General features: G+C 42.4%; 1 protein-coding gene across 1 annotated transcript in view; it reads left to right on the top strand.

Moving 5' to 3' along the window:
* SLC9A9 (solute carrier family 9 member A9) overlaps nt 1-26,642 on the top strand; it is a 550,188-nt gene that overhangs the window by 357,366 nt on the left and 166,180 nt on the right. Inside the window, exon 12 of the mRNA XM_084751783.1 lies at nt 14,042-14,195. Within this exon, the coding sequence (XP_084607909.1) occupies nt 14,042-14,195 (154 nt within the window). The remainder of the gene's footprint in view (nt 1-14,041; nt 14,196-26,642) is intronic.

Genomic DNA, 26,642 nt, shown 5'->3' with positions numbered 1-26,642 from the left:
TGATTTTCAACCCCACAGGCAGACAGGCAAGCACGTTTGTTAAGGTTTGTTGGTTTGGGTGGCTTGCTTGCTTGTTTGCTTACTTACTTATTTACTTTTTTAAACGACGAGTCTTACCCTCTATGTAGCTGAGGTTGGCCTCAGAACTTCCTTTGTGGTCCAAACAATCCCCCACACTATCTGTAATCCTCCTGCCTCGGCTCCAGAGTGCTTGGATTGCGTGCATGAACCATTATACCTGGTGAATACTTTAAAATGTTCTCCTCTTGGGAAGAAGGGGTGCTGCCCTTCAGTACGTCTCTTACAATGGTGTTCTTCCTGGTGGCAAGCTCTTTCCAGCCACCAGAGGAAAGGAAAGATTTAAATGCAGAGCCCAGGTGTGCTGTAGCCTTGTATCCAAGTGTTTATTACTTTGACACAAATCAGAATCAGCTGGGAAGAGGAACGCTCAACTAAAGAACCATCTGCATTAGACTGCCCTGTGAGCATGTCTATTGGGGCATTATATTTTTATTAATGCCACCCCCCTCGGCAGGTGGTGTTAGGTTGAAAAAGAAAACTACTTGAACAAGAATGAGGGCAAGCCAGTGAGTGGCATTCCTCTGTGGCCTCTGCTTCAGGCCCCGCCCCCTTCTTGCCTTAAGCTCCTCCCCTATCTGCCCTTGGCGATGGACTGTAACATTTGAGGTGGAATAAACCCTCTTCTCTCTGAGTTGCTTCCGGCCAGTATTTCATCACAACAAGAGAAATGCAAACTAGACTAATGAGCCAAGCACATTATTTTTTTTTTCCTACGGTGACAAGATCAACATGGCCTGGCAACTCTTTTGAGATGCACAGTTTGAGTAGTTCATAGTGGTGCGCGCGGCTTTAATCCCAGCACTTGGGAGGTTAGCAGGTGAATCTCTGTGAGTTTGAGGCCAGCCTGGTCTACCTAGTGAGCTCCAGGACAGCCAGGATACATAGTGAGACTTTATCTCAGGAAAAAAGGAGGGACAGTTTTCAGTCTACCACAAGCCTAATAAATAAGGCTCTTCAGAAGTCAAGTGCAGAAATCTGGAACCATATTCAAGTGGGTTTCAGTGACAGGTAGCCATCTTTGCTAAAGAAGCCATTACAGAAGAAATATTGCGATTGCTTGCAACACTATTATAATGCAAAATAAATATCTTAGATTTAAAGTGAGGTTTCTCAACCCTAAGAAATCCTTGGCATTTAAGTCCAGTTAGTACTGTGGTGGCTATTGTGTACCTTGTGAATGTTTGCAAATCTCTGATCTCTGCCCTGTCAGTGACAGCAAAACTCTCTCACTAACTCCTAAACCCCACCCCTCAGCCCACACCCCCACTTCTCAGCAGCCAGGACACCCATAAATGTTTCTAGACCTTGCCAAATACCCACTGGGGGAAGACTACCCAAGTTGAGAAGTTCTGTTCTGTGTTCTTCTCTTGAGCACAGCCTGGCCAAGAGCTGAGCGTGGCTTACAGACTGTTGTCTGGTTGGAAACACTCTGTTGGAGTTTCAGCCAGAAGTGAGGTTCGGCCCAAGGTAACTACCTCATCCATCCCCACTACATAAAAATAAGCTTCCAAAGCCAGGGGCGGTGGCTCTTCGTGCTGACTCCAGAGCTGTGGCCGAGCTAATCCCATTCCCAGTCACCCTCCCTGCTGCCCAGGGCTTCCAAGAGCAAACTTCCTCCCCTATAAAACTGTTACATGCCTTCTTGGCAGCCTTGAGTTTTACTAATACAAGTTCATGGGAAAGATGAAGGAAAGCAAGTTCTTCTTGTCCAATACAAGCTTGGTTTCTAGAAGGACTCACTTTACTTCTGAACGTAGACGATTTTTCCTCTGCAAACATTCTGTTGCCTTCCCTTCCCTGTGATAAAATGATGTGAAACTGAAAAGGGCAATCACGTAGCAAGATTGCACGATTCCGGAAAGTGTGTTTTGAAACCAGACTGACACATCTGCTGAAAGTAGTTACCCTGTGCAAGGTCGTAAGACTTTAGCTTAGACTTCAGGGTGAAAGCTATATATAATGCAATTGTAGACCCCAGCCAGGCTCGGACTTACCACACTAACAATAAGAATGTGACAGATCTGTGAAATCACCCCCTCCCAGCAGTTACAGGGAGGGGATGTAGAGGGCTAGACCAACTTCTATTCTGACTGACAAAATGGGAAGCAGGAAGCCTTCTCTAAAGGACAGTTCTTTTAGAGGACAGATCCGTTTCTCAGGAACATGTCTGCACCCCAGCCCAGCTACTTCTCATTTCCTTTTGGTTCCAGTAACACTTTTCAGTTGCAAAATTGACCTTTCTTCCTCCTCCTCCTCCTCCGTTCATTCAGGCATTCACCACAAGGTAAGCTTGAGGAGGGCTCGCCCTGTAAGAGGCTCCATTCCAGCACCAGGGGGGATGTCACAGCAAATGACACAGACTCGTGGCTGTTGTTCCCAAGCTCACTTTCTAGGCAAGGAAGATGACAGACAGACAGACAGACAGACAGACAGACATTCCAGATGTCAAGGAAGGCAATGAAAGCTCGCAAACTCACTCTCTCTCTCTCTCTCTCTCTCTCTCTCTCTCTCTCTCTCTCTCTCTCTCTCTCTCTCTCTCTCTCTCCCCCTGGGTGCTGAGGATGGATGGAGTCACTGTGATCAGGTAGTCAGCAGGCTTTCAGTCCTGAGATGAGGAGGAGTAACAGGGACTGTCTGGAGAGACAGCGTATAGGGTGGAGCAGCATGGGAGGGGCAGGGCGGATGAGGGGGACCTATGAATACAAAGGCCAAGAAGCAAAGACAAACATGGTTTACAAGAGACTTTACCTCCTGTACTTTTCAAACCCCACAGTACCTTCTCCTGCTTCCACTCTCTAGGAAGAGGAACCTAACCACCCCTCAACTGTGGACTCTCTCATCTAAGCATCTGTCCACTCAACTTCTCCACTTGGGAGACTAATTGACCTCTCAGGGGAACCTGGCTGTAATACAATCCTTGGTCACTGGTAACCTTCCCACCCCAGCTGCCCAAACACACTCCTCACATAGTTCCCCCTAATTACTCTGAGTGCTCAGGAAGCAGTGCATTCCTGGCTGCGCTCCCCACATGCCCTCATCTGACCCACCAACAAAGACTGAAGCTTTGCGGTGCCAGGACCTACCCACATTCCCACCGTAGGGAGCACGCTCGCTCTCTACTCTCTGGATTAAGGCATCAGGCCCAATGGCCTCCTGTTTTCAGACTAGAAATCTGGCTTCTGCAAAGCAGCCAGGGCTCCTCTTTTAATCATTGAACAGATGAAATTACTTTCTTGAGTAAGACCTTCCTAAAGTTTCTCATCCCTGAATAACATCCAGTCACCTTGCCCTTCAAAAGCCCATCACTACGGGCCTCTGTGGATTCTGTGTCCTCTGTGTCCTCTGTGTCCTCTGTGTACTCTCCTCCTCCCACAGTGCCAGCCCCACCCCTGCCTCCTCCAACCCTGCACCCCTAGCCAAACCTCTTTACCTTACTCCAGCCTCCCTGCCTTCCAGCTCCCTTCCTCAGAGCTTTGCTTAAGCTTCCCAAAGGTGAGCAGGTGCGGGCCAGGCTTTTCCTTCTGTTGGTGTCTCCACAGATGTGTCACTTGAACTCTAGGCCCCCTAAACATTGAACCCCTCATGTACACACAGCTGTCCTCTTACCTGCTACGGTTTTCATCCTAGCACCTCACATAACTAACCTAGATGCACCCTGAACTCAAGAGCTGCCTCCCATTCCCTACTCAACTCTGCTGCTGAAGGAACTGAAGGGTAACTGCCCACACACGGATACTGCCGTCTCCTATCTAGAAAGTCTGAAGTCCGTGCGATTGCTCACTTTAAGAGCATTGTGGAAAAATCTCAGAACAACTTTTAAAAAACGTAATTCTAACCTCCTGAGAGATTAGAAGTTGGGAGGAAAGAACGTACCCCATTAAATATTGATTCATCCTGATTATGATTTAGTAATAAAGTGGTACGATCAGTGTGTTGTATAGGCTTTTATAGAGATAACAATGTGACTGGAGGGCTCCAAGAACTCGTGAGTGAGTTGTGGGCGAAAACAGTTCAAGTGGGTGAACACTGGAGAGGCTCCAAAGAGATGCAGGTCTCTGGGCTGGAAGCAAGAGGCTGAATGGGTTCAGGGCATAAAGACAACTGTGAACCTCACTTGCTTACAGCATCTCTCTATGGGGAGGAGACGAAGGAAGATAGAATGTAGTTATGATTGACAGGTAGGTTTCTATGAACTATGTGAAGCTACATGCTGAGCTGAACAACAACCTCACCATAAGCTAGGATTAGGGGAACTTTTATGACAGACGCGGAGGAGAACGAGGGGTTCAGGAGGCAAAAAGTGGACTTTTAGCTGGTGTAGACTTGAGGTGGAAGGTGATGGCCTTGGGCCACCATGACCAGTGGCCTCAGCTATCCCCTGAGTCATTAGTCCCTAATCTAGAGCTCTATTAAGTCCCTGGCATGCATGGCAGTACATGACTTTAAGTTCCATAAGATTTTGATGAGCACTTTAGTTGAAGACCACAAGTCAAGCCTTAAAATGTGCATTTAGAAATGGGTTAGCAGGCCTGAGAGATGGCTCAATGGTTAAGATCACTGTCTGCTTTTACAGAGGACTTGGCTTTGATTCACAGCATCCATATGTCAGTTCATAGCTGTCTGCAACTCCAGTTCTAGGAAAACTGATGCCTTCTTCTGACCTTGGTGGGCTCCAGGCACCCTCATGGTACACAGACATACTTGCAGGCAAAATACCCATACACGTAAACAAATAAATAATTTTTAAAAGGAAATGAGCTCACAGAGATGAAGCAACCTGCTTAGGCTCATGCAAGACATTAGAGGTAGTCCTAACAGCAGATTCCAGAACCACTGAACCCCCAACAAACACCTTCTGAGATTGAATTTTTAAAAAGGCAGGCACTGAGGTTTCAGAAAAGTATCCAGTGATTTCATTAAACTAGAAAGTAACCATCACTTTCTGTATGTAATCTGGACTCAAGAAAGATCAGAAAATTTAAATGATCATAATGAGTGAATTAACCCAGAAGCAGAAAGACTCACATGGTATATACTCACTTATAATTGGGCACTAGCTCAAAAGGCATGTCCCATGAAACTCTTCACTCACTAGGAGATTGGGATAGCTTTGAGGACATCCTACTGAGACTCTAGGTAAGAGAAATATAGAAGATGGGCAAATAGAAGGACCCAGAGGGTCCTAGAAACCTACAAGAAGAACATCGTGATGGGTGGATCGGGGCCCAGGGGGACTGCTCAAACTATTGCACTAACCAAGGACAATACAATAGTAAACTTTGAACCTCTACTCTGATCTACCCAATGGACAGGATATTTTCCACAGTTATATGGAGAGCGGGGACTGACTTTGGCATGAACTCTGGTGCTCCATATTTGACTACCTCCTCTTGGTGGGGAGGCCTGATTGGCACTCAAAGAAAGAATAAGAAGGCCACCAAGATGAGACTTGACAGCCTATGACCATATAGTGGGGGAGGAGGTCCCCTTCAGTCTTAGACCTAGGGGAGGGGAATAGGGTGAAAGCAGGAGGGAGGGAGGAATGGGAGGATACAAGTGATAGGATAACAATTTAGATGTAATCTGAATAAATTAATAAAATTAAAGTTGAAAGAAAGAAAGGAAGGAAGGAAGAAAGAAAATGTATCCAGTCATTGATTTCTTCAATAATTTTTCACTGCGAATTGACTATATCCCTGGTCTTGCTCTGGGTGTGGCTAGTAATCAGAGCCTGGCAATTACAAAGCACTGTATGGAGGATCTGAGGGGAACTGGGCTGTGCTAGGAATCTAAGGCAGCTTGTCCGGGCTCAGACCTCAGAGGAGGCTTCCTGGAGAAAGCAACGTCTTAGCTGAACTCTGAGGAGTAGTTAGAAGTCAGTGATGTTTCACTTGGAGATACAGGCAAAAGGATGCAAATAAAAACAGGAAATTCATGGATGTTACACGCCAGTGACTTCACACCCACCCGCAATACACATCTGTTGGCAATGGTCACGAGTGGGCCATCATGGCTTTCATTTCCTTTCATCAGTTTATACTTTCAAGGCACCCCCTTTAGTGCACACTTTAACACACCCTCTAATACACCCCATCCTAGCTCTCCATTTTAAATATCTATTTGGGGTGCCAGCACAGGAGAACACTATATTTGCATAATTTCTACCCGCCTCTCCCTCCAAATTCCACCTATATCAGTCCAACCACCTCCTCTAGAATTCATGACCTGTTCTGTAATTACACACACACACACACACACACACACACACACACACACACACACACACCCCTACTGAACCCAGTTCCCAATTAGTGTTGCCCTTGTTTGCTTGTGCTTAGGGCTGACCCCTTAGGATTGGGGTCTCCTCCCTGAAAAAAAAATAAAAAGCTTGTTTTTAATTTCCTCATCAGCCACTGACTGCCTATAGCTCACCATCTAGGGATGGGGGCCTTGTGAAATTTTCCTCCATTCATGTTGTGATATTTTTAGTCAGCCCCTGAGGACGTGATCTCACAGCAGCTATCTGGGACCCTAGGCTCTCACAGTCTTTCTGCCCCTTCCTCTGCGATGTTCCCTGAGACTTCAGCGTAGGGGTAGAGTTATGATGTACCTACCACTTAGGTCTGGGTACCCCTGTTCACTCTATGTTTTGATCAGTTGCAAAGCTCTTTAGTAGTCTCTGTCTGGTGCAAAAAGATGCTTCCTCAAAGAAATGTAAGAGCCGCACCTACCTATGGGTATAAAGGATGAGGATTTAGAAGGCAACTCTATTACTTTAATCTGGTAGTGGTTGGTTCTCCTCTAGGGCCTATGACTTCGCTAGTCCTATGTTATCCAGTAGGTTTACAGTTTCAGGCATAGATTCCCCCTAATTCACTGTGCTTTCAGTCAAATTAGAGAGCAGTTGGCTGTCCTCAAGGTAGAGGTGTCACTATTGCACTGTTGAGGATATCTTGCTGCCCCCACTGTTGTATTCTCAGGCTTTATAGCTGGATAGGACTGCCTGTCTCTTTTCTCCCTTACATAGCACCTTTCAACACTATGAGAGCTTGTTTTCAAGGAAAGAAACCTCCAGGTCAATACCAGCATGATTTTTCCGGGTCTTGTGACTGAAGTACATGGTGCCTTCAGCACTAGGGTATACCTTCATATTCTAGAAAGTAACAGAGCAATAATGATGTTCTATATTGTTTTGGGGAGCCTCTTGGGTCCCTCTAAACATCAACTTGAAGGTAGGTATTCCTTGCCCAGCACTAAATGTTTTGTTAGCTAGCCTGTGACTCCGTGGTGGACATTATCCGGCCATGTGGAGTGACTCCAGTAAAACCATATGTATGGAGGGGCTGAAGAGATGCCGCCATGGTTACCCACATTAGCTGCTCTTCCAGAGGATCTAGGTTTAAGTGCCAGCACCACATGGGGCCTCACAACTATCTGTAAGTCCAGTTCCACGATATCTGATGCCCTCTCTGGCCTCCACGGGTGCCAGGCGTGCATGTGGAACACAGAGGTCCATATGGACAAAATATTTCTACACATAAAGTAAAAATAATTATTTCTGAAAACTGTGTGCATGCATGTCTATCTCTTCCCCAACCCCTGTTGAGAATGTGGTGTGTGTGTGTGTGTGTGTGTGTGTGTGTGTGTGTGTGTGTGTGTGTGTGTGTGTAAGCTTATAAAAACGAAAGTTTCCCTGTGGCTTTTCACAAGCATCCTCAGTGTTATTTCCCCTCCTCCCTCCCTCTCCATATTGTAAGACAGTCGTGTTTGTAGGACTGAGTTCCTTAGAGAAGGTGAACCTTCCTTGTTGCATTCCCACTCTGTGTTTTGGCTTAAGTTCACATAATGGGTGCTCAGGAAATATTTACAGTTTTGCATTACTGCTTTGTGCCTTAAATAAGAGTGCCTGAAGGGATATTTATATTCCCTTGGTTTAAATGTAGCTATATATATCTGACCTGTACCCATTTGCAGCACCTTTGCAAATGCGTAATTGATTAAATGTTTCACTTTTTGCTCTTTAAAGATAAACAGGAAACTGCACATTTTCTGCAGCAGGGGTGCTTGCTGGAAATCTTTCCTTGGCTCAATAGTGTTCTATTGTTATGAGCAGAACATCAATATAATTAACATAAGAAACCTTTAGAGGCCAATTTTAAATGAAACCACATTTAATTGCAGGTATTTCCTTTATTCCCCAAGATGACGATAACTTTCCAATTGGGCATATAAAAGGTGTCAAAATCCCTACCAAGTCAATCTTTTTTAAGCAAAATTATATTGTCTACCAATTCCCAGAAGTACAGAATTACTTTGACTAGTTGACCGAAACAAAGAGAAGAAGAAAAGCAAACCAAGGGGTCTAAGTACCCAGAAAATGAAATCAAATCCAAGTTCTGATATGCTCTGAATTTCCTGTGTTTCCAATCAAAACTGTATATGCTCTTTGGAAGTAATGTTTTGCTACAACAAAAATCCCAAGATCAATACCTTTTTTTGTTTGTTTGTTTGTTTTTTAATCTTAGTATTTTGCCAGTAGCCTGAATGATTTTTTTTTTTCAATTCTAAAATCCTTCGTGGCCTAAATCCATGGTGTTAAAAAGATAGGAGCAGACTGGACAGATGGCTCAGAGGTTAAGAGCACTGACTGCTCTTCCAGAGGTCCTGAGTTCAATTCCCAGCAACCACATGGTGGCTCACAACCATCTATAATGTGATCTAATGTCCTCTTCTGTCATGCAGGCAGAGCACTGTATACATAATAAATAAATAAATCTTTAAAAACAAAAAAAAGAGATAGGAGCAGCAAGCATAGAACTCTATAGATGAGGTCATCGATATCTAAGCATTAATCAAAGCAGTGAACGGACATTGCTCAGGCTCTAGATGTGCGAGGAAGGACTTCTAGAGTCATGAGGGACAAGCAGGACAGAACAGCGCGTCATCTTCTCCTGGGCTCTGAGTCAGCTTTACTCTGTCCACTCAGGAAGCTCAGTACCCCCAATAAGTTGCTCTCAATGTTGCCAAACCGTGTCACCTGTGGCAAGTGCCAAGTGAAGTGAGTATGACCGAGGCAAATACCCCTCATCTCTGAAGCTACGTGGTGCCCAAGCATTCAGAGTCATCCCTTCACGGGGTCTTGAGTTTGGACATACTAAACATCCCCCAACCTGCTACTAAGTCATTGCTATGCTTTTCTGTTTCTGCCCCACCCCCCCAACCCCACCCCAAGAAATTTCTGTGTTGCCTTGCTTATGAATATAGGTTTTAATATGATTTCATATATTAAAAGTTTCATATACACTGATAGGAAGTCAGAGTAACAGATATGCTTTCATATATGTGTATTTGAAAGTCTTGGGGGATCAGGAGGAGATTTGTTTCATTTTGTTTTGTTTCTTGAGACAGGGTCTTAATATTGCAAGCCATATTGGCTTCACATTTGACGTCTTCCTGCTGTAGCCCCCTGAGTACTGGGGTTGCCTGTGTATACCAACAAACCTGCCACTGTTTTGAGTACATGTTTGAGTTAAGGACTGCTTACATTTAATTTGGCTAAGAACATAGCTATGCCAGTTTGGCAGAAGAACCATACATGATTAAACATATTTAGAAGGGTTAATGATTGCTCACTGCTTTGCTGTTGGTATCTAATATGGGTGACCTTGCAATAAGCAAGATACTGAATATCTTAATTTGTATTCTATTTTCTACCATTTCTTATAAAAACTCAACAGTGCAAGAACTACAAATATTTATAGCAAGAAACAAATAGCAAATATTAATCATTGTTTAATATTTCAATACTGTCACCTCATATGGGAAATGCCACTTAGCTGACATCTCTAGCGAGCTTGGGGGCGAAGAGAAGAAAAGACAACTCTCCCCAGGACTGCACTGTGATTAAACAACCTTGACCTATAAATCTGTCCTCAGATAATGGGAGTCTGTTTCCTGGCATCCCCACTCACTAATGACACTGTCTGTGTCTCCTGGAGAGACTATTATTCAAATGGTCCCAGCATTAGGGCTTCTTGCTGCCCTTAGCACCTTGTCCCCAGCTGAGTCTGGGAGCACAAACACCTATGGTGGGGGTGCAGTACTGAGCACAGCCATTCTTGCGTTCAGAACTTCTGATGTGAAGGAATGATTTTATTAATGCCTACTTCAAATGTTATCTTCCTTCTCTTCAGGCCATTTCCTTGTCTACATGGAGATTCGGAATAATTTCCTTCCCCCATTACACTATTCCTCGGAGGTATTTTATAATCAGAGTACATGTTCTTCTCCTCTCTCTCTTTCTCTCTCTGAGGCTTTTCTGTCTCAGGCAAAATGTGTTCAATCTCCCCGGCCTGATCTTCTGTCTCTTCTGTCATACCACTTGTCTCTTGTACCGTCTCAACATGGACAGAACAAAGAAGCATTATAATCTAAGTTCTGGGGTATGGAATAGCTATAAAGTTCTTCATCCTATCCCGTAACTGGTTTTTGTTTGTTTTGTTTTGTTTTGTTTTCAATCATTTGAAATGCATGAAAACAAATTGGAACCCCAAAACTGTTATAAAATGCTGTCTGTCCTCTGATACGACCACAGCCATTGCAGTCTCGATCCCACAGAACCTGGGACAACTCCTATGACATCCGTACAAGATCAGGCTCATTAACATTATCTCATGGAAAGAGAAAGATTGAGAGGGTCATTGGACACTCCCCTAAGATGCCAGCTACTTACTCCTAAGCAGGCAGCTGTAAGTAGGCCGACTTCAACAGCACATCTCTGGGGTACTAGAAAACACAGGTGGTAGAAGTTTGGATGAAGGGGAAGTTCCATCCATGTACTCCCATTTTAGTAATGTAGTAGTTGAAACCCATGTTTCTGGAAGTCGTCCCAGTTAAACCCATTGGTTCACCAAGCTTAAACCCATGGTTCACAAAGCTGGTCTCAATGGGATTATTTTGCTGGTCTGCTGCTGGTGCCCTTTCAGGAGTAAAGAAGACATTTGTTCACATTTCCCCTAGAGAAGTGTCAGAGTGCTATGGATTGGTCTGGTGAGCTGTGTGTTCAGATGCTGATTTCTGTGCCTGGAAATCGGCTTGTAGTCCAGTTGTGGACATTCTCCTGTTCATCGATCAATGTTGTGTAAGCAATGGTTCCCAGTTATCTCTGATTGGTTAATAAAGAAGCTCCATGGCCAATTACTGGGCAGAGAAGATAGGCTGGACCTCCATTGCAAGTTTTGAGGTCTTAGGGAGGGACCACAAAGGTAAAGAAGAAGAAAGAGAAGAAAGAAGAAAAGGTAGAGAAAGGACATAGCCATTAGGGCTTATCTGATGGAGCAGAAGCAGCCCAGGCAGGACCAACGTGGCAAGTAATTCAGGGGGTGTGGCTGGGAAGTAGCCAGACTAGCATAGCAGGTTATAATAGATCATTTCTGCCCAGCTATCGAGCATAAGCTTATTAATAAATCTAATAAGTCTCAGTGTCATTTTTGGGGAGCTAGAATGGGTAAATAGAAAAGCCTTCTCCCAGTTACAACATATCCTTTCAACAGAGTAGACCCACTAGCACTACAGAAAAGATAAAAACTGGGCCATTGAAATTATATGTATTTGATTTAAACCCTTCTATAAAATTAGCTGAGCCACTACATCTTTATCTTATGCTTGCTGCTATTATGTACTGTACTCTTCCTCCTCCACAGTGCTTGGCAAGTCTCAGGTCACCTGAGAGCCTCCTGCCTGTGCTGCTGGCACTTTATTTAATCCTCATCAAAGTCCACATTTCTGTTTTTATTAATATCATTATACTTTGAAGTTCTGGCCTTTCACTTTGTAATACTTCTTGTGTTTAGTACAGAGTCATACATATACAATTAGCATATTTTTACCATGGAATGAAAGATAAAGCAAGAAAAAAAGCAGATTCCAATAGATTGGTTCCAGTAACAGGGTTGATGAGAGTATAATCAGTCTTGAATGTTATAAAAGTCAGTTAATTGGTTATTAATTTCCAGTGGCCCTGGTTTCCCTTGTTATTGAACACATTTGATTTAGAAAGCCAAGTGTTCCCAGGGAAGTTCCTTTGTAGACAAATGCAATAGAAACCTAATGTTTTATTAAAAAACAAAACAACACAAAATATGGGGAAACTTTGTTTTTGAAAACAAAAATTAAGTCAGAAAACTCACTGTACCTAATATAAAGCCCCACTATGTACTGACAGCAATCAGGACAGGGTGCTACAAGCAGGGACACAGGGAGAACTCAGAAACAGACTCACACAATACAGGCAGCTGACTTTGAACAGAGGTAGAGGAAGAGGAGGAGGAGGAGGAACAGAAGAAGAAGAAGAAGAAGAAGAAGAAGAAGAAGAAGAAGAAGAAGAAGAAGAAGGGAAAAGTAGATGTCACCAGTGCAAAAGATAATGACCCAGGCCTCTCACTTGATAAGAAAACTGCCTCAAGTTGATTGTGGCGTTAAATATAAAACGTATAGAAGATCATTCCTGGGAACTAAGTTTATGCAAAGAGTCCTTAGAGCTGACTCCAAAAGTACAATTCCCTTGAAAGCTGACAAGTTTTCAGCTTGTTCTATGAAACCTCGAAGATGAGAAAGAGAAGCTGCAGAGAAAAATGAAATAGTTTCAAAACTTTGCATCTAGCAGAGGCCTGTTGTGGACCACGTATAAAGAACTCAACATACAGCAATTGGAAATTCTAAGAATGCAATTAGAAAGTAGGAAAAAAATCATAAGAGCTATTTCATGTAGCAAAGTATACAGAAAACAAAGTAACAAATTAAAAATATCCAATGCTTTTAGCCAGTAAGAAAAGAAGACTCAGCTGGGTGTGGTGCCTCACACCTTTAATCCCTGCACTCAGGGGGCAGAGACAGGTGGATCTCTGTGAGTTCAAGACCAGCCTGGTCTCGAAAGCAAGTCCAGGACAGCCGCTGGGGTACACAGAGAAGCCCTATCTTGAATGACTCTCCAACCTACCCCCCCCAAAAAAAAAAGAAAGGAAGGAAGGAAGAAAGGAAGAGTCAAACTCTAATAAATTACCATTCCCTATCTATCACAATGGTTTAAACTAAAAAAGTGATGCCACAAAATGTCAAGGATGCAGAAAATTTAGATGATTTTTATGTTGCTAGTCGGAATGTAAAAAATGTTGATTTCTTTAAAAATAAAACATGTAGATTACTTCACCAGTCTGATCATGTTCTGGAGCATTATCTCAGAGAAAGAAAAACATGTTCATACAAATACCTCTATACCAGTTGTAACAGTCTTATTGTAATCTCTAGTAACAGGGAAAATGTAGGTGTCCTTCAGTGAGGGAGTGAATAAGGAACCAACCCATGGAGCATCTCTATATCAGGGATTAAGGCTCAAGGTTGAAAACAAACAGACCTCTGATCAAGTCCACACACTTATTATCTGGAGAATTCTGCTGGAGGGGCTCAGTGACAATGTGATTCCACAGGATCTATCACTTCATGACACATAGACACAGAAACAGCTCTAAACTGACTAAGAATGCAGACTACTGGTGACAATGAGTTAAGGTGAGTATGTGTGTGCGTGTGTGTGTGTGTGTGTGTGTGTGTGTGTGTGTGTGTGTGTGTGTGTGTGTAGACATCGAGTGAGGTTATAAAAGAGCATCAAGTAAGACTCCTAGTTGATTGGAGGATATGTTCTGTGTCTTAACAGTATAGACAGACATAAATATCCTGGCTAAGCTATCACGCTGTTTCGTTGCAAGATGTTATCACTGGCAGAGACTAAGGAAAACTATTTCTGTGTATTATTTGTCAGAACTCCATGTGCATCTACGATCATCTTTAAATAAACATCTCAGTTAACAAAGAAATTACATTAGCAAGTTGCAAAGATAAATATAGCAAGAAGAGAGTAAGTGAGTCCAGATACTCATTTTCCCCCTCTGGGTTTCCCTGTAAGGCTTGCGAGGTGCCATTGCCTTTGCCCTGGCCATCCGCAACACGGAATCTCAGCCCAAGCAGATGATGTTCACCACCACACTGCTGCTTGTCTTCTTCACTGTCTGGGTGTTCGGAGGAGGAACGACCCCCATGCTGACGTGGCTTCAGATCAGGTAAGTAAGCGGCCGGACTAAAACAAGCAGCTCCTGGAGAAGAGTGGCTGGCTTGTTCCACTTCTAGTAGAGCTCACATTGTTTGGGAGTGCAATGGTAGATTTGTCCCCATACCCACCCACTGTCCCCAGAGTCCAGGTGACCTTCAATCACAGGTGAAGCCACAGGACCTACCATCCACTGAGCTGACTTTTTCAACCGTCTCGGAATGATGTCCGTTTTCAAGCTATCCTACAAATAGACTTAGTCACCTGTGACTTCTTCCATTCAACAGTATTAGAGTACAGTGCAATACACTATGAGACTTATAAAAATAAGATACAACGCGCGTCCTCAAGAAACCCACAGTATAGTAAGACTGTTAAAGAAAAAGCAGCAAAACTAACAAGAAAGCAGATTTGTTTTGTTTTTAACTCTTCCTGGCCCTAGCCCTTAAGATAGGAGAAAAATGCTTAACGCAGATTTGGTGAGGGAGCCATATGTTTTTCAAAGGGGATGCTGGAGACAGAAGCTTTATGCTTTCTCACCAAAAAAGAAGCCAAGGTTGAAGTCAGAAACCGTCTAATAAGCGGTGCCTGCAGCTGGATGCTACAAATCTGGATTGTGGGGGTAGCAGACAATGAGGTAAAAGTGGATAGCTGGTGCCAGTTTCGAAAATGGATAAATCTATTATAAAGTGGTTTTGCCTTTATTTAAATGTTTCTGTGACCCAGGTCCTCACTTTCATTTCCTAGAAGGTAGTGGACTAAGCAAACATTTTGTTTCTCACATCCTGCATCATAATGGTCCTCCCCATTCTCCATGACAAACCCATGCCACCACGTCTGATAGGAAACATTCCTTCTAAGTATGAAAGGTTTCCAAGGAGATTCTTATTAACAGGGACTGTGATTTCAACACCCTTGTGTGGCATGGCCATTACAATAGGAATAAAAAAATAATTCACGAATAGCTAAATGACTATAACTGTAAATACAAACGCTTTCGTTAAGCATTTGCAAGAATTTTCTACCCTTTTGGCAAAGAAAAGGCAGGAGCAGGCCTCACGCATTTTGTATAAGTAGGCTTATGTGTAAACTAGGCCAAGTGGCTGCGTATTAAACCAAATTTCAGGGAAAAAGACCCCGTGGACCACTGTGAATATTACCAAACACACAAAAGTGCTTTGACTGAAGGTGAACAGTGGGTCCTTTGAAAGGCTCGTTGAATTATTTTCTAGCCATATAAATGGGGCCTGCAATTGCTTTCACAGTGGTGGCTACCTGAGGGCTCCTATAGATGAGTGCACACATTGCATTAAACTCTCAAAAGTGGGATCCCCTGCCAGTCGTTAGTAAGACAGTGGTGTGTTCAGATTTCTGGAAAATAAAATTCAGCAGGCTGGATCCCTGCATGGAAAAATGAGGGCTTGGGAAGGAGAACGCAGAGTAAGTGAATTCCCACCGAAGTATCAAGTATGCTATCAAAATATTCTGTGGAGGGCATAAGGAAGAGGTGTCAAAGTTTCCTTTAAGTAATGCCCCCAACATTGGTAACATGTTTTGTTTAACCAGCTCTTCTCCAGTGCTTCCCAAGTGGCATCAGCTGACTTCCCATGGGTGTCATAACTAACATGGTCTCTGACGCCCAGTTCCCTGGGAGGAAAACAGTAGCGGACCTTCAGATGGACTAGAGCAATTGTCCAGACGGCAGGGCAAGGTTGATCATGAAAGAGAGTAGTGTCAAACACAGTCTCCCCAACGAAGTGCCAAGTGGGCAGCCTGGGGCCATCTCACGGAAATGCCCCGCGGAGCTTGCCCCAAGTGGGGGGGATGACTCCAAAAAGGCCCAGGTGGTCCAGCGCCAGATTTGGCCACTATCCGGGAAGGGGAGAAGCAAGGAAAGGGCCACAACATGTGTAGGGAAAGCAAGTTAACAGGGGCTCTGTCATCTGGGAAGGGTGGTGTTCTTGGCTGAAAACCTGCAATCAGGCCAGAAACCGCCGACAGCCGTCCATCCTAAGAACATCAGAAGGGGAATGCTGGAGCACGCAGACATGAAAAAGTTCAGGAAGTTAACTCAGGCAGATGGATTCAAGGCCATAAGAACACTTGAAGGCCAGGGCGGTAAGAAGAGTACATATGCAAATACACAGATGTGCAGTGCCAATTGCGTTCGACTGTGTTATGGCGTCGTAGGCTCCACTCTCCTGCCCTGGTTTGTGATGTTGTTAAATCATCAAATCCGTCTCCGCGGTTGAAGTCACAGCTGCCCATCCCCTACAGTGCATTTAGCTGGGCCTGCTTGCTCACAGGGCAATGCCACATTCGCCAGCACTCATATTAGACTCTTCCCATAGAACAACAGGATGTAAGTAACTTGCAACTTTGAGTAAAATGACACAAATGAGGAAAAAGCTGGGGAAGAGAATGCAAGTGCAATCTTGCTAGGATATGATTTGGCTGTATGCTTTACAAGGCCTTCCCTTCTTAGGATTATATTTTCTTCTCTTAAATTATTTGGAAAGCCCTTAAATTAGTTTTTTTTTTAATTCCTATAGAATTTTTCATTCAGTTATAAACTACCACAGTATGATATAAAGAAATTTTTCTCTCTTGGGTAACAATCAGTAGCAGTAATATCAGTTTCTCTTTGATAAACATGACCTAAACAGCAATGGTCATGCCATAGAGACCAGAGTAAAGATTTCTGCCTCTGACGCAAGCTCTCAAGTCTGGTCCTAGCCATGGTGCAAAATTCTTGTCTTAAAGAGACTTAATTTCTTAAATAATAACAACAACAACAACAACAACAACAATAATAATAATAATAATAGTAAGATATACTTAATACAGCAATTTGAAGTAAATAGCACATTTGTTTCATTTTAAATTTTAAAGGAAAAGGATTCCTCCCATGTTATTTTGGAGACTTAGCTATAAAAAAAGAAGACTTGCTTCTTGATTGGGGTCCATCTTTCCCCTCCTATGAGGTACATGAACACCACAGTGAAGAAACCCAGCACACAGTTTCAGAGGAGTCTGCTGTTAGGCAGGAAACAGGAGAGATGGAAGGTCCCAGGCGTTGCCACAGAGGGGCCAGTTAACATGCACACCAACCCCATGTTCACCTATGCTTACAAATGAGCACCAAAGCCCAAGAGGCCCAGCTGTGTGGAAGTGGCACCTGTAAATAACCCTGGGATGGTAATACCATTCCTGGCTTAGGGTTGGTTGGGCACCATGTGGGGCTAACAGACCTTCAGCAAACAGTACATGGGAATGAGCCCAGACCAGAGTGGGCCTTTGCTGCAGCACTTCCCGGACGGATATAGACACAGGACCTGCCTTCTCGCGAACTTACACTAAACCACAGCTGGCACCAGAGATTTGCAAATAAATGCAGTGCGGAACTTGCCTCCCAGACAACACTGGAAAGCACCCTGGGCAGAACGCTGGTGGCCTCTAATCGTAGCCATCTTTGACCGAATAACCATTCTGTGTTGTATACTAGATCATAAAATCCAGGCACAGGACCGCTCTGTCTCAGTCTCTAACCTAGAAAATAGAGGTGTGGATGGTAGCTACTGCCTCTTAGCATGGGTAAGACCTGGCAACGCGTGACGTCATCATGCGCTTGCAGAACCACTGAGCCCAGCAGCTTCAACAGAAAGCCCACGTTCCCAAACACTGCATTCTGCTCCCACAGGCAAAAGGGAGCCCATTCTGACAGATCCTCAGGGGATGCTGGGTGGCACACCTTCATTACAAGACAGGCCTGATCAAAAAACAAGCACAGGGAAGTACCTGGGCAGGCTCACGTTTGTAGCAGAGATGATCCATGCAGTCTTCCTTTGTCAACTGGGACTTAAAGTCCCACAAAGCCAATCGTGATCCAAAACACCCAAAGGAGGAACTCTGACCTCCTCAGCCACCACCTAGAACCAGAGAAGTCACAGGAACGCATAATCCTTCCCAGTGAAGCCTCGCTACCCCACCCTCTCTTCCCCAAACCAAGGAAATAAGAGTGAATCCACTAGCCTGTGTCCATTACAGGGCAAATCACTTTCAGACAGATTGACACAACCAGTGTTGGAATTTTTGTTGTATATTTAAAATTGATTCTTGGTTTTTGGCCCCAAAGCTTTGCAAGAATGCTTCCTTTATCACTTTTGCCCACTGGCTGCAACGTTCTGTGATAACAGTTATTGTTGGAATGTACACATAGACAGAGTGCTGTCCTTAATTATACACACACACACACACACACACACACACACACACACACACATACATATATTGTCAGGGTTAAGTACAAATGCTTACACACAGAATTTCCTGTATTACTGAAGTGAGGAAACACCAATTTAATACAGTGAAGGAATGCTTATAAATTCTCTTACTATTTATCTATTCGGTTTCCTCTGTAGCACCAAAGTTCCTAAGCATGCTTAACAACTTCCTTCACAGGGAGATTAATGCAGTGAATAGTGTGTGTGTGTGTGTGTGTGTGTGTGTGTGTGTGTGTGTGTGTGCATTTCTCACACACAGCAAGTCTGAAAGTGTGAGTTGTTCCCTGCTTCAGTCTCCTGGTTCTTCAGTTTTCTTACCTATAAAATGAGGGTGATGACAATAATAATACCACCTTAGAACTGATGAGCAATCAGTACAAAGAACTTATAGCATGCAACAAATGCCCAGTGAACACTCCTGTAAACTCAAAGACTACCTGTGTGTGACTTTTCTTAACCACACACTTATTGCTTATTGTGATAAACACAACTACAGTGTTATTAATTAGATGCATTTTTGAAAGCTTGCTTTTATGGAAAATAAAAAGAAATAGTCTCTGGAGAGGTTAGCTCATTTTGTGCTCTAACTAGATTCATCAATTTTAGAGACAACTCCTACTTATGCATTCAAAATGATAAACTTCATTAAAATCCTCACAAAAACTATTATGGTTATCCAGCAGCTCAAAAGGAGTCTTTCTAGAAGATGCCATTATTTCCATCGGCACATAATAATCCTTGCTTATGCATTTTCAAGTATCTAACTTGTGTCATTTCATCAACTTATGTATTATGTTTATGTCCTGTATCGATTTTAAACCAGCTTATACATTTTATATCAAGTTATCTCAATCAACAGACCTAAGAAATATGTTGTCTCATGAAACACAGGCAACTAGTTCCCTCACTAAGATAGAATTATACTTTCGGTTCCTCACCCACCCACTGCTCCCTTTTGGAAATTATTTTCTGCTTTCTATAGATTCTTCTATAATAATTTCTAAATCTATGTATTTACTGCTAACATCAATCTAATGGGACATATTAATTATTATAGGTATTGGATAACTATAGCAATCTACTACTGACCTAAAAGGACAGCATGTTTATAACTACTGTTATGAGTTAGTTGAGTTTAAATTTGCTCACCATCTGGGTGCTTTACTGTGCTGAGCTAATATATACACAATCTGCCAGTTCTAGAGATACATTTTTCACCTCCACCACCTCCAGCCACCCTCCCCTGCCCGCGTTCTGGTTTATTTTCTCTGCACATTGGCATCAGTGAGCCTCACCCATGCATTCATGCTACGTTTACAGAACAACCCTATTCTGCTCTGTGGAAGGGAATTCGTTCGGCTGTTAGGACGCACCATCCAAACCGCTGCCTTCTTCTAAGTAACAGACAAATATTTAAATGAAATATGAAGTTTAACCAAAGTGATTAAACTGAAGTTTAAGGAACTTGTTATTCAGGGGTAAGGAAAAGCCCCAACTCCTGGCTGAAACACAGCATATGTACTTACTCCCACGTCTCCCACTAAATGCAACTCAAAGCACTTGACCCAATGCAAGCAGCAATTATATGAAGATTCTAAAAGCAACCAGTAGGAGCCAGCCTGGAAGCCCGTTAACAAATGAACAGATAATGAAAAACAGAGTATACACAGCACGGTGAAATTGTATAAGGAGAACGAAGTCATGGCATTTGCCATGATGAAACTGCGGGTCATTGTGTTAAGCAAAATAATTCAGAATTAGAACAAATACTACATACTGTCTCATGTACAAATTCTAGGTGTGTGTGTGTGTGTGTGTGTGTGTGTGTGTGTGTGTGTGTGTGATGAAAGAAGAAGTGTCATGGGAGGGAAAGGCGAAGAGAAACAAGGAGGGAGCGAACTAGATAGGAAAGTAGGCGGAAATGGGAGACAAGCAAGAGGAGGCCACGAAGGACAGGGGAGGGCGGTGGTGAACAAAAACAAAATAGTTCACATGTATATGAAAGGCATACAATGGAACATACTTCTTTTTGTGTCCTAACTTTAAAAGTTAACAACCAAAAAGAAAGATCACGAAGCAAATGATAACAGACCGGAGAGTAACCCAACTCTTGGGCCGGCGGTGAGGTTTCCCTCTCCCTCCTCTGCCTACTTGAGTCTCTTGGCTTGGGACCAAAGGCGGCTCAATGAGCAGACTTATGCCAACAGAAAGGAAAAAGAAGTATGAGAGGAAGTCTTTTGCTTCTGGTTCAAGGAAAAGGAAAGTTGTGAAACTGTAGGTCAAAAGAGGAAGGAAGGAAGGAAGGAAGGGAAGAAGGAAGGAAGGGAGGGGAAGAGGGGGGAAGGCAAGCAGGCACCTCAAGAGCCCCTGAATTTGTGGTTCTTTTCTTTGTTTTTTTCCCTAATATTAGACAGCCATGAAGGGGCAGATGACCATGATACTAAAAAATGAGAAGATAGTCGAAATTCCCTGCAAAAGGGACTGTGGCACTGTGACCATAAGGGAGAGTAATCCTGTCACAATTTTATCTCTCCTGATCCCCTCACCAGTTATGGGAGCAGGCACAATATTATGGAGAAGGCATGGGGAATATACAGCAGTGATGGGCACTAAAGACTTTACTTCTTAGGGAGCCAGAGAAAGGCCCTGGGGGCAGCTACACCGTGTGAAGACAATTGTGGCCAGAAAAGGCTCAAGCAGGTGGCTCTGTGAATTTGTCATTAACTCTGGGCTTTCTCCCAAGCTGTGTGGGTTTAGCTAACCCTAAATAACACAGCACAGCACTGAGAAATGAACTACACAGTAGAGCCGAAGTCGGACAGAACACTGAGCAGCACATATATAAGACAGAGCGGTGGAATGCTGTAAAGACTTGAACCAGACCAATATAGGAACTACAGGCAATACAAGGCAGGCAAGAAGTGGTACCCTGGCCCTAATCTTGCCAAAAAGCCTGAGAAAATAATAGTATTTCATAGGAGAATCTGATTGAGACATTTCACATAATATTCAGATTTTCTAAGTTAAGCTCATAATCACTCTGTATATGAAGAATTAGAGAAAAATATGTATCACAAATAAAAACACCATAGATGCCAACCTCAAGATAACACAGCTGTTGGAATTTAAAAACTAATACTTTAATGAACCTATTATGACCATGCCTCCAGATATAAAAGCAAACACACACATGCATACATGCACACATGAACACACACATAACACACCCATGCATACACACACACATACACACACATATACAAACACACATATATGAAGGCAATAGCAAACACAACAGAAACAAATAAAAAATACCAACAGAAAAATTAAAACGAGAAACAGAAATGCATGAGGCCTTTAGAACCTAAAAGCAATGGTTAAAATAATCTATCCACTGGATTGGCTTAACGGCAAAATAAAAGTTGGCAGATGAAGGGTTCAGTGAACTTGAAGATGGAAAAACAAAATTCCCATTAATACAAAAACAAGGGTGTGTTTTCACCAGCAGACCCATTCTTGATAAATACCCGAAAGAAATTTCTTAGATGGCAGAGAAACAATGCTAGAGCGAGGTAGAGGAAGGTGGAACAGAAGAAACGAGGAAGGGTACAGAAACAGCAGACATTAGTCTAGTATAATAAGTAGACTTTTTCTTGTCCTGGGAGCTTAAAAACCCTATATATTGCCGACAGGAAAAAAATTAACTTTATCAAAGATTTTCAAAAGAGAGGGTAAGTGCAAAAGGCTGGAAAATGGTAAGTGTTCTGAAATCTACTTGAGGTAGTAAAAAAAAAAAATTCCAAATAGATTGTTAACACGTGTTTATATTCTAATTTCTAGATCAATTACTAAAACACGTAAACAATCAGGGTATAATTTAAGCTCAAACTAATACTGAAATGGAATATGAAATAAATTCAAACACCCCCTCCATGAAAGCAGTAAGACAGAGGAAGAACAGCACAAACAAAAGCCAAGTGATGCAGCTATATCTTTAAACCCAAACGCATTAATTATTGCATCAATTAAATGAAATCGGTTGTCAGAGTTAATAAAAACTAAGAATCACTATGTCGTGTTGGTAGGAGACACACTTGACTTATGGCATGTGTTACAATACAGGTCAGCAGAACATAAGGAAAGTTTTACGATGCCCACACCCAAATGAGGTCTTGCACATACGTAACAGCCTTCTGAGCGAGAAAATCTCTCCAGTTTAAATAAAAAAACGATGTTGTGTGGTGATGAAAGAATCACTTTACCCAGACAATATGACTCTATAAAACGAGCACACAGCTCACAGCATTGCTTTCCAAGGCGAACCAAGTTTGATGGATCTCAAAAGAGAGATGGACGAATCCACACTCAGAACTGACGACCTCAAAGTTCTCTCTCATCAAATGACAAAACAAGTATGAAAAATAATTTTAAAAAAATTTTTTAAAGGAAGGAAGGAAGGACGGAAGGATGGAAGGAAGGGGAAAGGAAAGGAAACATCATAAGCCTCTGGCTCCTCTAGCCATGTTTCATGTGGGTCCTTAATCACCTTTCCAGTGTCTCTATGACATGTGGTATATTTAGATGTAAAATTGTCATTTTGGAAATGAAGGATGGCCAAATGTTGGCAATTTTTCAAACAGCTTAAGATATACAATACGTATATACCTTACACCCACCTTTTCCCATTGCTAATAATTTTCTCCTATAGCTTCCTGACCTTCCTCTGCATGCACATATACACTAACTACATCTCTATGTAAACCATCTTTTTTTCCACACTGGTCTGTATATTTTAGGCAAGTACCCCATCCTCCATATGCCTTATGTGTGTTCCTCTGTGTTTTACTAATCCATCTCAATATTGGGACAGACATCCTAGTCTTACCTAATGCTGAAGCATGCATCTTAAAGGATAGAAATATTTTATTAAGTATCCAAAAGGCAAGCCTAAAAAGCATCACAGCAGCATTATTATCAGTATATGTTCAAATGTCCCTTGTTACTACGAAAATGTTTTTATAGATGTTTTTAAATTCAGGATTTAATCAAGGTAATATATTGTAATCAAGCCTTGCTCCTCCTCCTCTTCTTCTTCTTCTTCTTCTTCTTCTTCTTCTTCTTCTTCTTCTTCTTCTTCTTCTTGCTCTTCTTGTTCTTCTTGTTCTTCTTCTTCTTCTTCTTCTTCTTGCTCTTCTTGTTCTTGTTCTTGTTCTTGTTCTTGTTCTTGTTCTTGTTCTTGTTCTTGTTCTTGTTCTTGTTCTTGTTCTTGTTCTTGTTCTTGTTCTTCTTCTTCTTCTTCTTCTTCTTCTTCTTCTTCTTCTTCTTCTTCTTCTTCTTCATGATATTGATTTTTATAAAAGAAACCAGGTCAGTTGTTTTATATGCATGTCCACATGCTGGACTTGTTTCCTCATAGTGTCAATTAATATAGTCTTTTCTGTATTGGATTTCTTATAAATGAGAAATTAGGTCAAGCTTTGAAAGACAGGTTGAGGGGTTTTTTTTCTCTCAAGAGTAGCCATTGGTGATGCTGTTTTTGCTTTGTGTGTATTGTCTGCTTTGTGTGTGCGTTTCTGAGGCCTTTCCCTGAATGCCCCACCAAGGTACCCATTGTCACAATGCTGACTTTGTTACTACTGGACAGTAGTAACATCTGCCACAGAGATACACTTCTTATTTTATAATTTACTTTCCATCTGTGGGGCAATTATTGGGTATCACATAAATAGCCTCAGTTTAGCATCCACTGGTGATGCTTGTTTAGTTAAATTATTATATTTTGGATGACTCAGTTTAATTTGCTCCTGATATCGTATGTGTATGTGTGTGTGTGTGTGAGAGAGAGAGAGAGAGAGAGAGAGAGAGAGAGAGAGAGAGAGAGAGAGAAAGCTGGAAGGAACTGTCCCTCAGGTATCTTCCACCATTTTTGTTTCCACAGAGGGTCTCATTATTGCAGGGGCTCATCCTGTAGGCTAGACTTGCTTTTCATTGAGCCCGCGGGATCTGCCTGTCTCATCCTCCCCAACTCTGGGGTTACAAAAGTAACTCCTGGCTTTTTAACACAGGTCCTGGGGGCTAAGCTCAGGTCCTTTTGCCTAAATAGCAGGCAGGTACGCACTGAGCTCTCTCCCCAAACCTTGATAATAATTCCTGGAGAGAAAGTTCCTTTCTTGCCAAATGATTACCTTTTCAATAACTTTTTAATTTTCTGGGGTCAGGGTGGAGGTTGTGTGTTTGTTTTGTTTTGTTTTACCATCTTTTCAGCCTATTTTGTTTTGTTTTGAGACAATTTCATATACTCCAGGTTGGCCTTGAATTCCTGACCTGTCAGCTTCTTTCTTGAAGTGCTGAAGTTACTGATTTGCAGCACCCTGCCTGACAAACTCAACTGCTTTTACTCAGGGGTGGGTATAGAACCCAGGACCTTGGGTGTGCTAGGCAAGCACTCTGGTACTGAATGTGACACCTCCACTACAATTTTCCCTTTAAGAATATAACATTTTTCTTTCTGACCAAGAACAAATGGCTGAATGTTTTCTAGGAATGAGGAAAATTATTTGATATTTTAAGGGATAAAATTCTGTATGTATGCATTGGGTTTTCTTAGTTACAATGTAGTCAAATTCCTAATGTCCTTAGCTCTGTTTTCCCAAATGGGTGACATTACAAAAGGTGTACATCAAATTTCTCATTATATTTTCTGTAGTCCAAGACTTTTTTTGATATTCATTAATATCTTATAGTGCACCACACATTGAGGCATGTGTTTGTGAGGCATATCATTAATGATAGACATCAACTCTGCCTTTGTATTTGCCTTATCTGTTTCTCCCACCCAGAAACAAAACAAAGTGGTCCCATCTTCCCTTGGTGTTAATGCCCCATGTTCATCTCCGGTCCTGAAAATGTGGGGTCGCAAAGTGCACAAGCAATGGGATGTGTGTGTTGCGAAGCCCCAGGCAGTGGAGGCTTGCTTTCCCCACATTTATTTTGCTTCAGTAAGCCGTGAACAGATCCCAGCTTGGATAGAATTCAGCATTTTCATCAACATAGTTTAATTCCCTGGAATCTCTAATTTCCCACCAGAAAATAAAGTCTTGTTTTTTAATCTGTTATAACCTTTTACCCGGCAATGCATGTTTTAATTCTAAATGAAACTGCTTAAGAAAAATCACAGAGTAAACCCCAAGTAATTACATTAAAATGCCCATTACACATCTACCCCCAAAGATCAACTGCATAGTCAAAATATGGGATTCTAACTGGAGTTATTAAAAAAAAATAGTGCTTAGGCTCACACTTAGCATCGTATTGAGGAAATTGCTCTAGACGGAGAACTGCCTATTAGAGTCAAAATATGGCTTAACGATGATTTTACTGCACTCAGGGCAACTATCTGGTTTGGGAAAATGCCAGAGGAATGTTTCGAAGAATATTCCTTCATTTTCTGTCTTCTTTTTTTTTTCTCTTTAAACTCTCTTTGCTGCTGGGATTATTGCAGTGTAGAGTGTACAACCAGTCGTTAATGAGGCTGCGCCCACGTTGGTGACTCCCTGGTATCCCTGGCCAGCTGTCCTCTCTCGGTGGCACTGGCTACCACTATTTTCTGTAAGACTCAGTCTGGACATTGGGTCTCCACTGTTACCTCAAACCTTTTCCTCTCTCTGCTCCTGGATGTTAGCACGAGTCACCAGCAGGTAAACGATCCTCTATGCCAAGAGCACAGGGCAGTGCAAGGGGAGGCCTTGGTGGTCCTGCTCTGATGGCTGCCACAGACTTCACAGTTTTCCACTGTCCCCTCAGTCTTCTCTGCCTTGTTTCCCTTGGGTCCTTGTGGGTTACACTTTATTCTGACCGAGCTATGAAAATAATCTCACTTTTCTCTTTCTTCTTTTAGTTCATGCCCAGCATCAGTCTGCTCTTTTATACAGTACTTTCGTCATTTTAATAGGATTCTCAAAGAGTTAAAGATTATTGCTCAAAACAGTAAACTTAATTCTTTGTTTTATTAGCTAATACCAGGCATTTGATCAGGTGTTTAATTTTTGTGTGCACTATAATAATGTTTATTACCTAAAATTAGAAATAGAATATTATTTAAAAACTCTATTTGCCTGGTTCATTTCACATGAAGGTAATTGTGGTTAAAATTTTAGTACATTTTTCTAATAATTAAT

The sequence above is a fragment of the Acomys minous genome (genome assembly GCF_964271855.1).
Source record: "Acomys minous genome assembly, chromosome: 13".
Classification (NCBI taxonomy): Eukaryota; Metazoa; Chordata; class Mammalia; order Rodentia; family Muridae; genus Acomys; species Acomys minous.
Note: the sequence above shows the minus strand (reverse complement) of the source record. Positions and strands in the feature narration are given on the sequence as shown.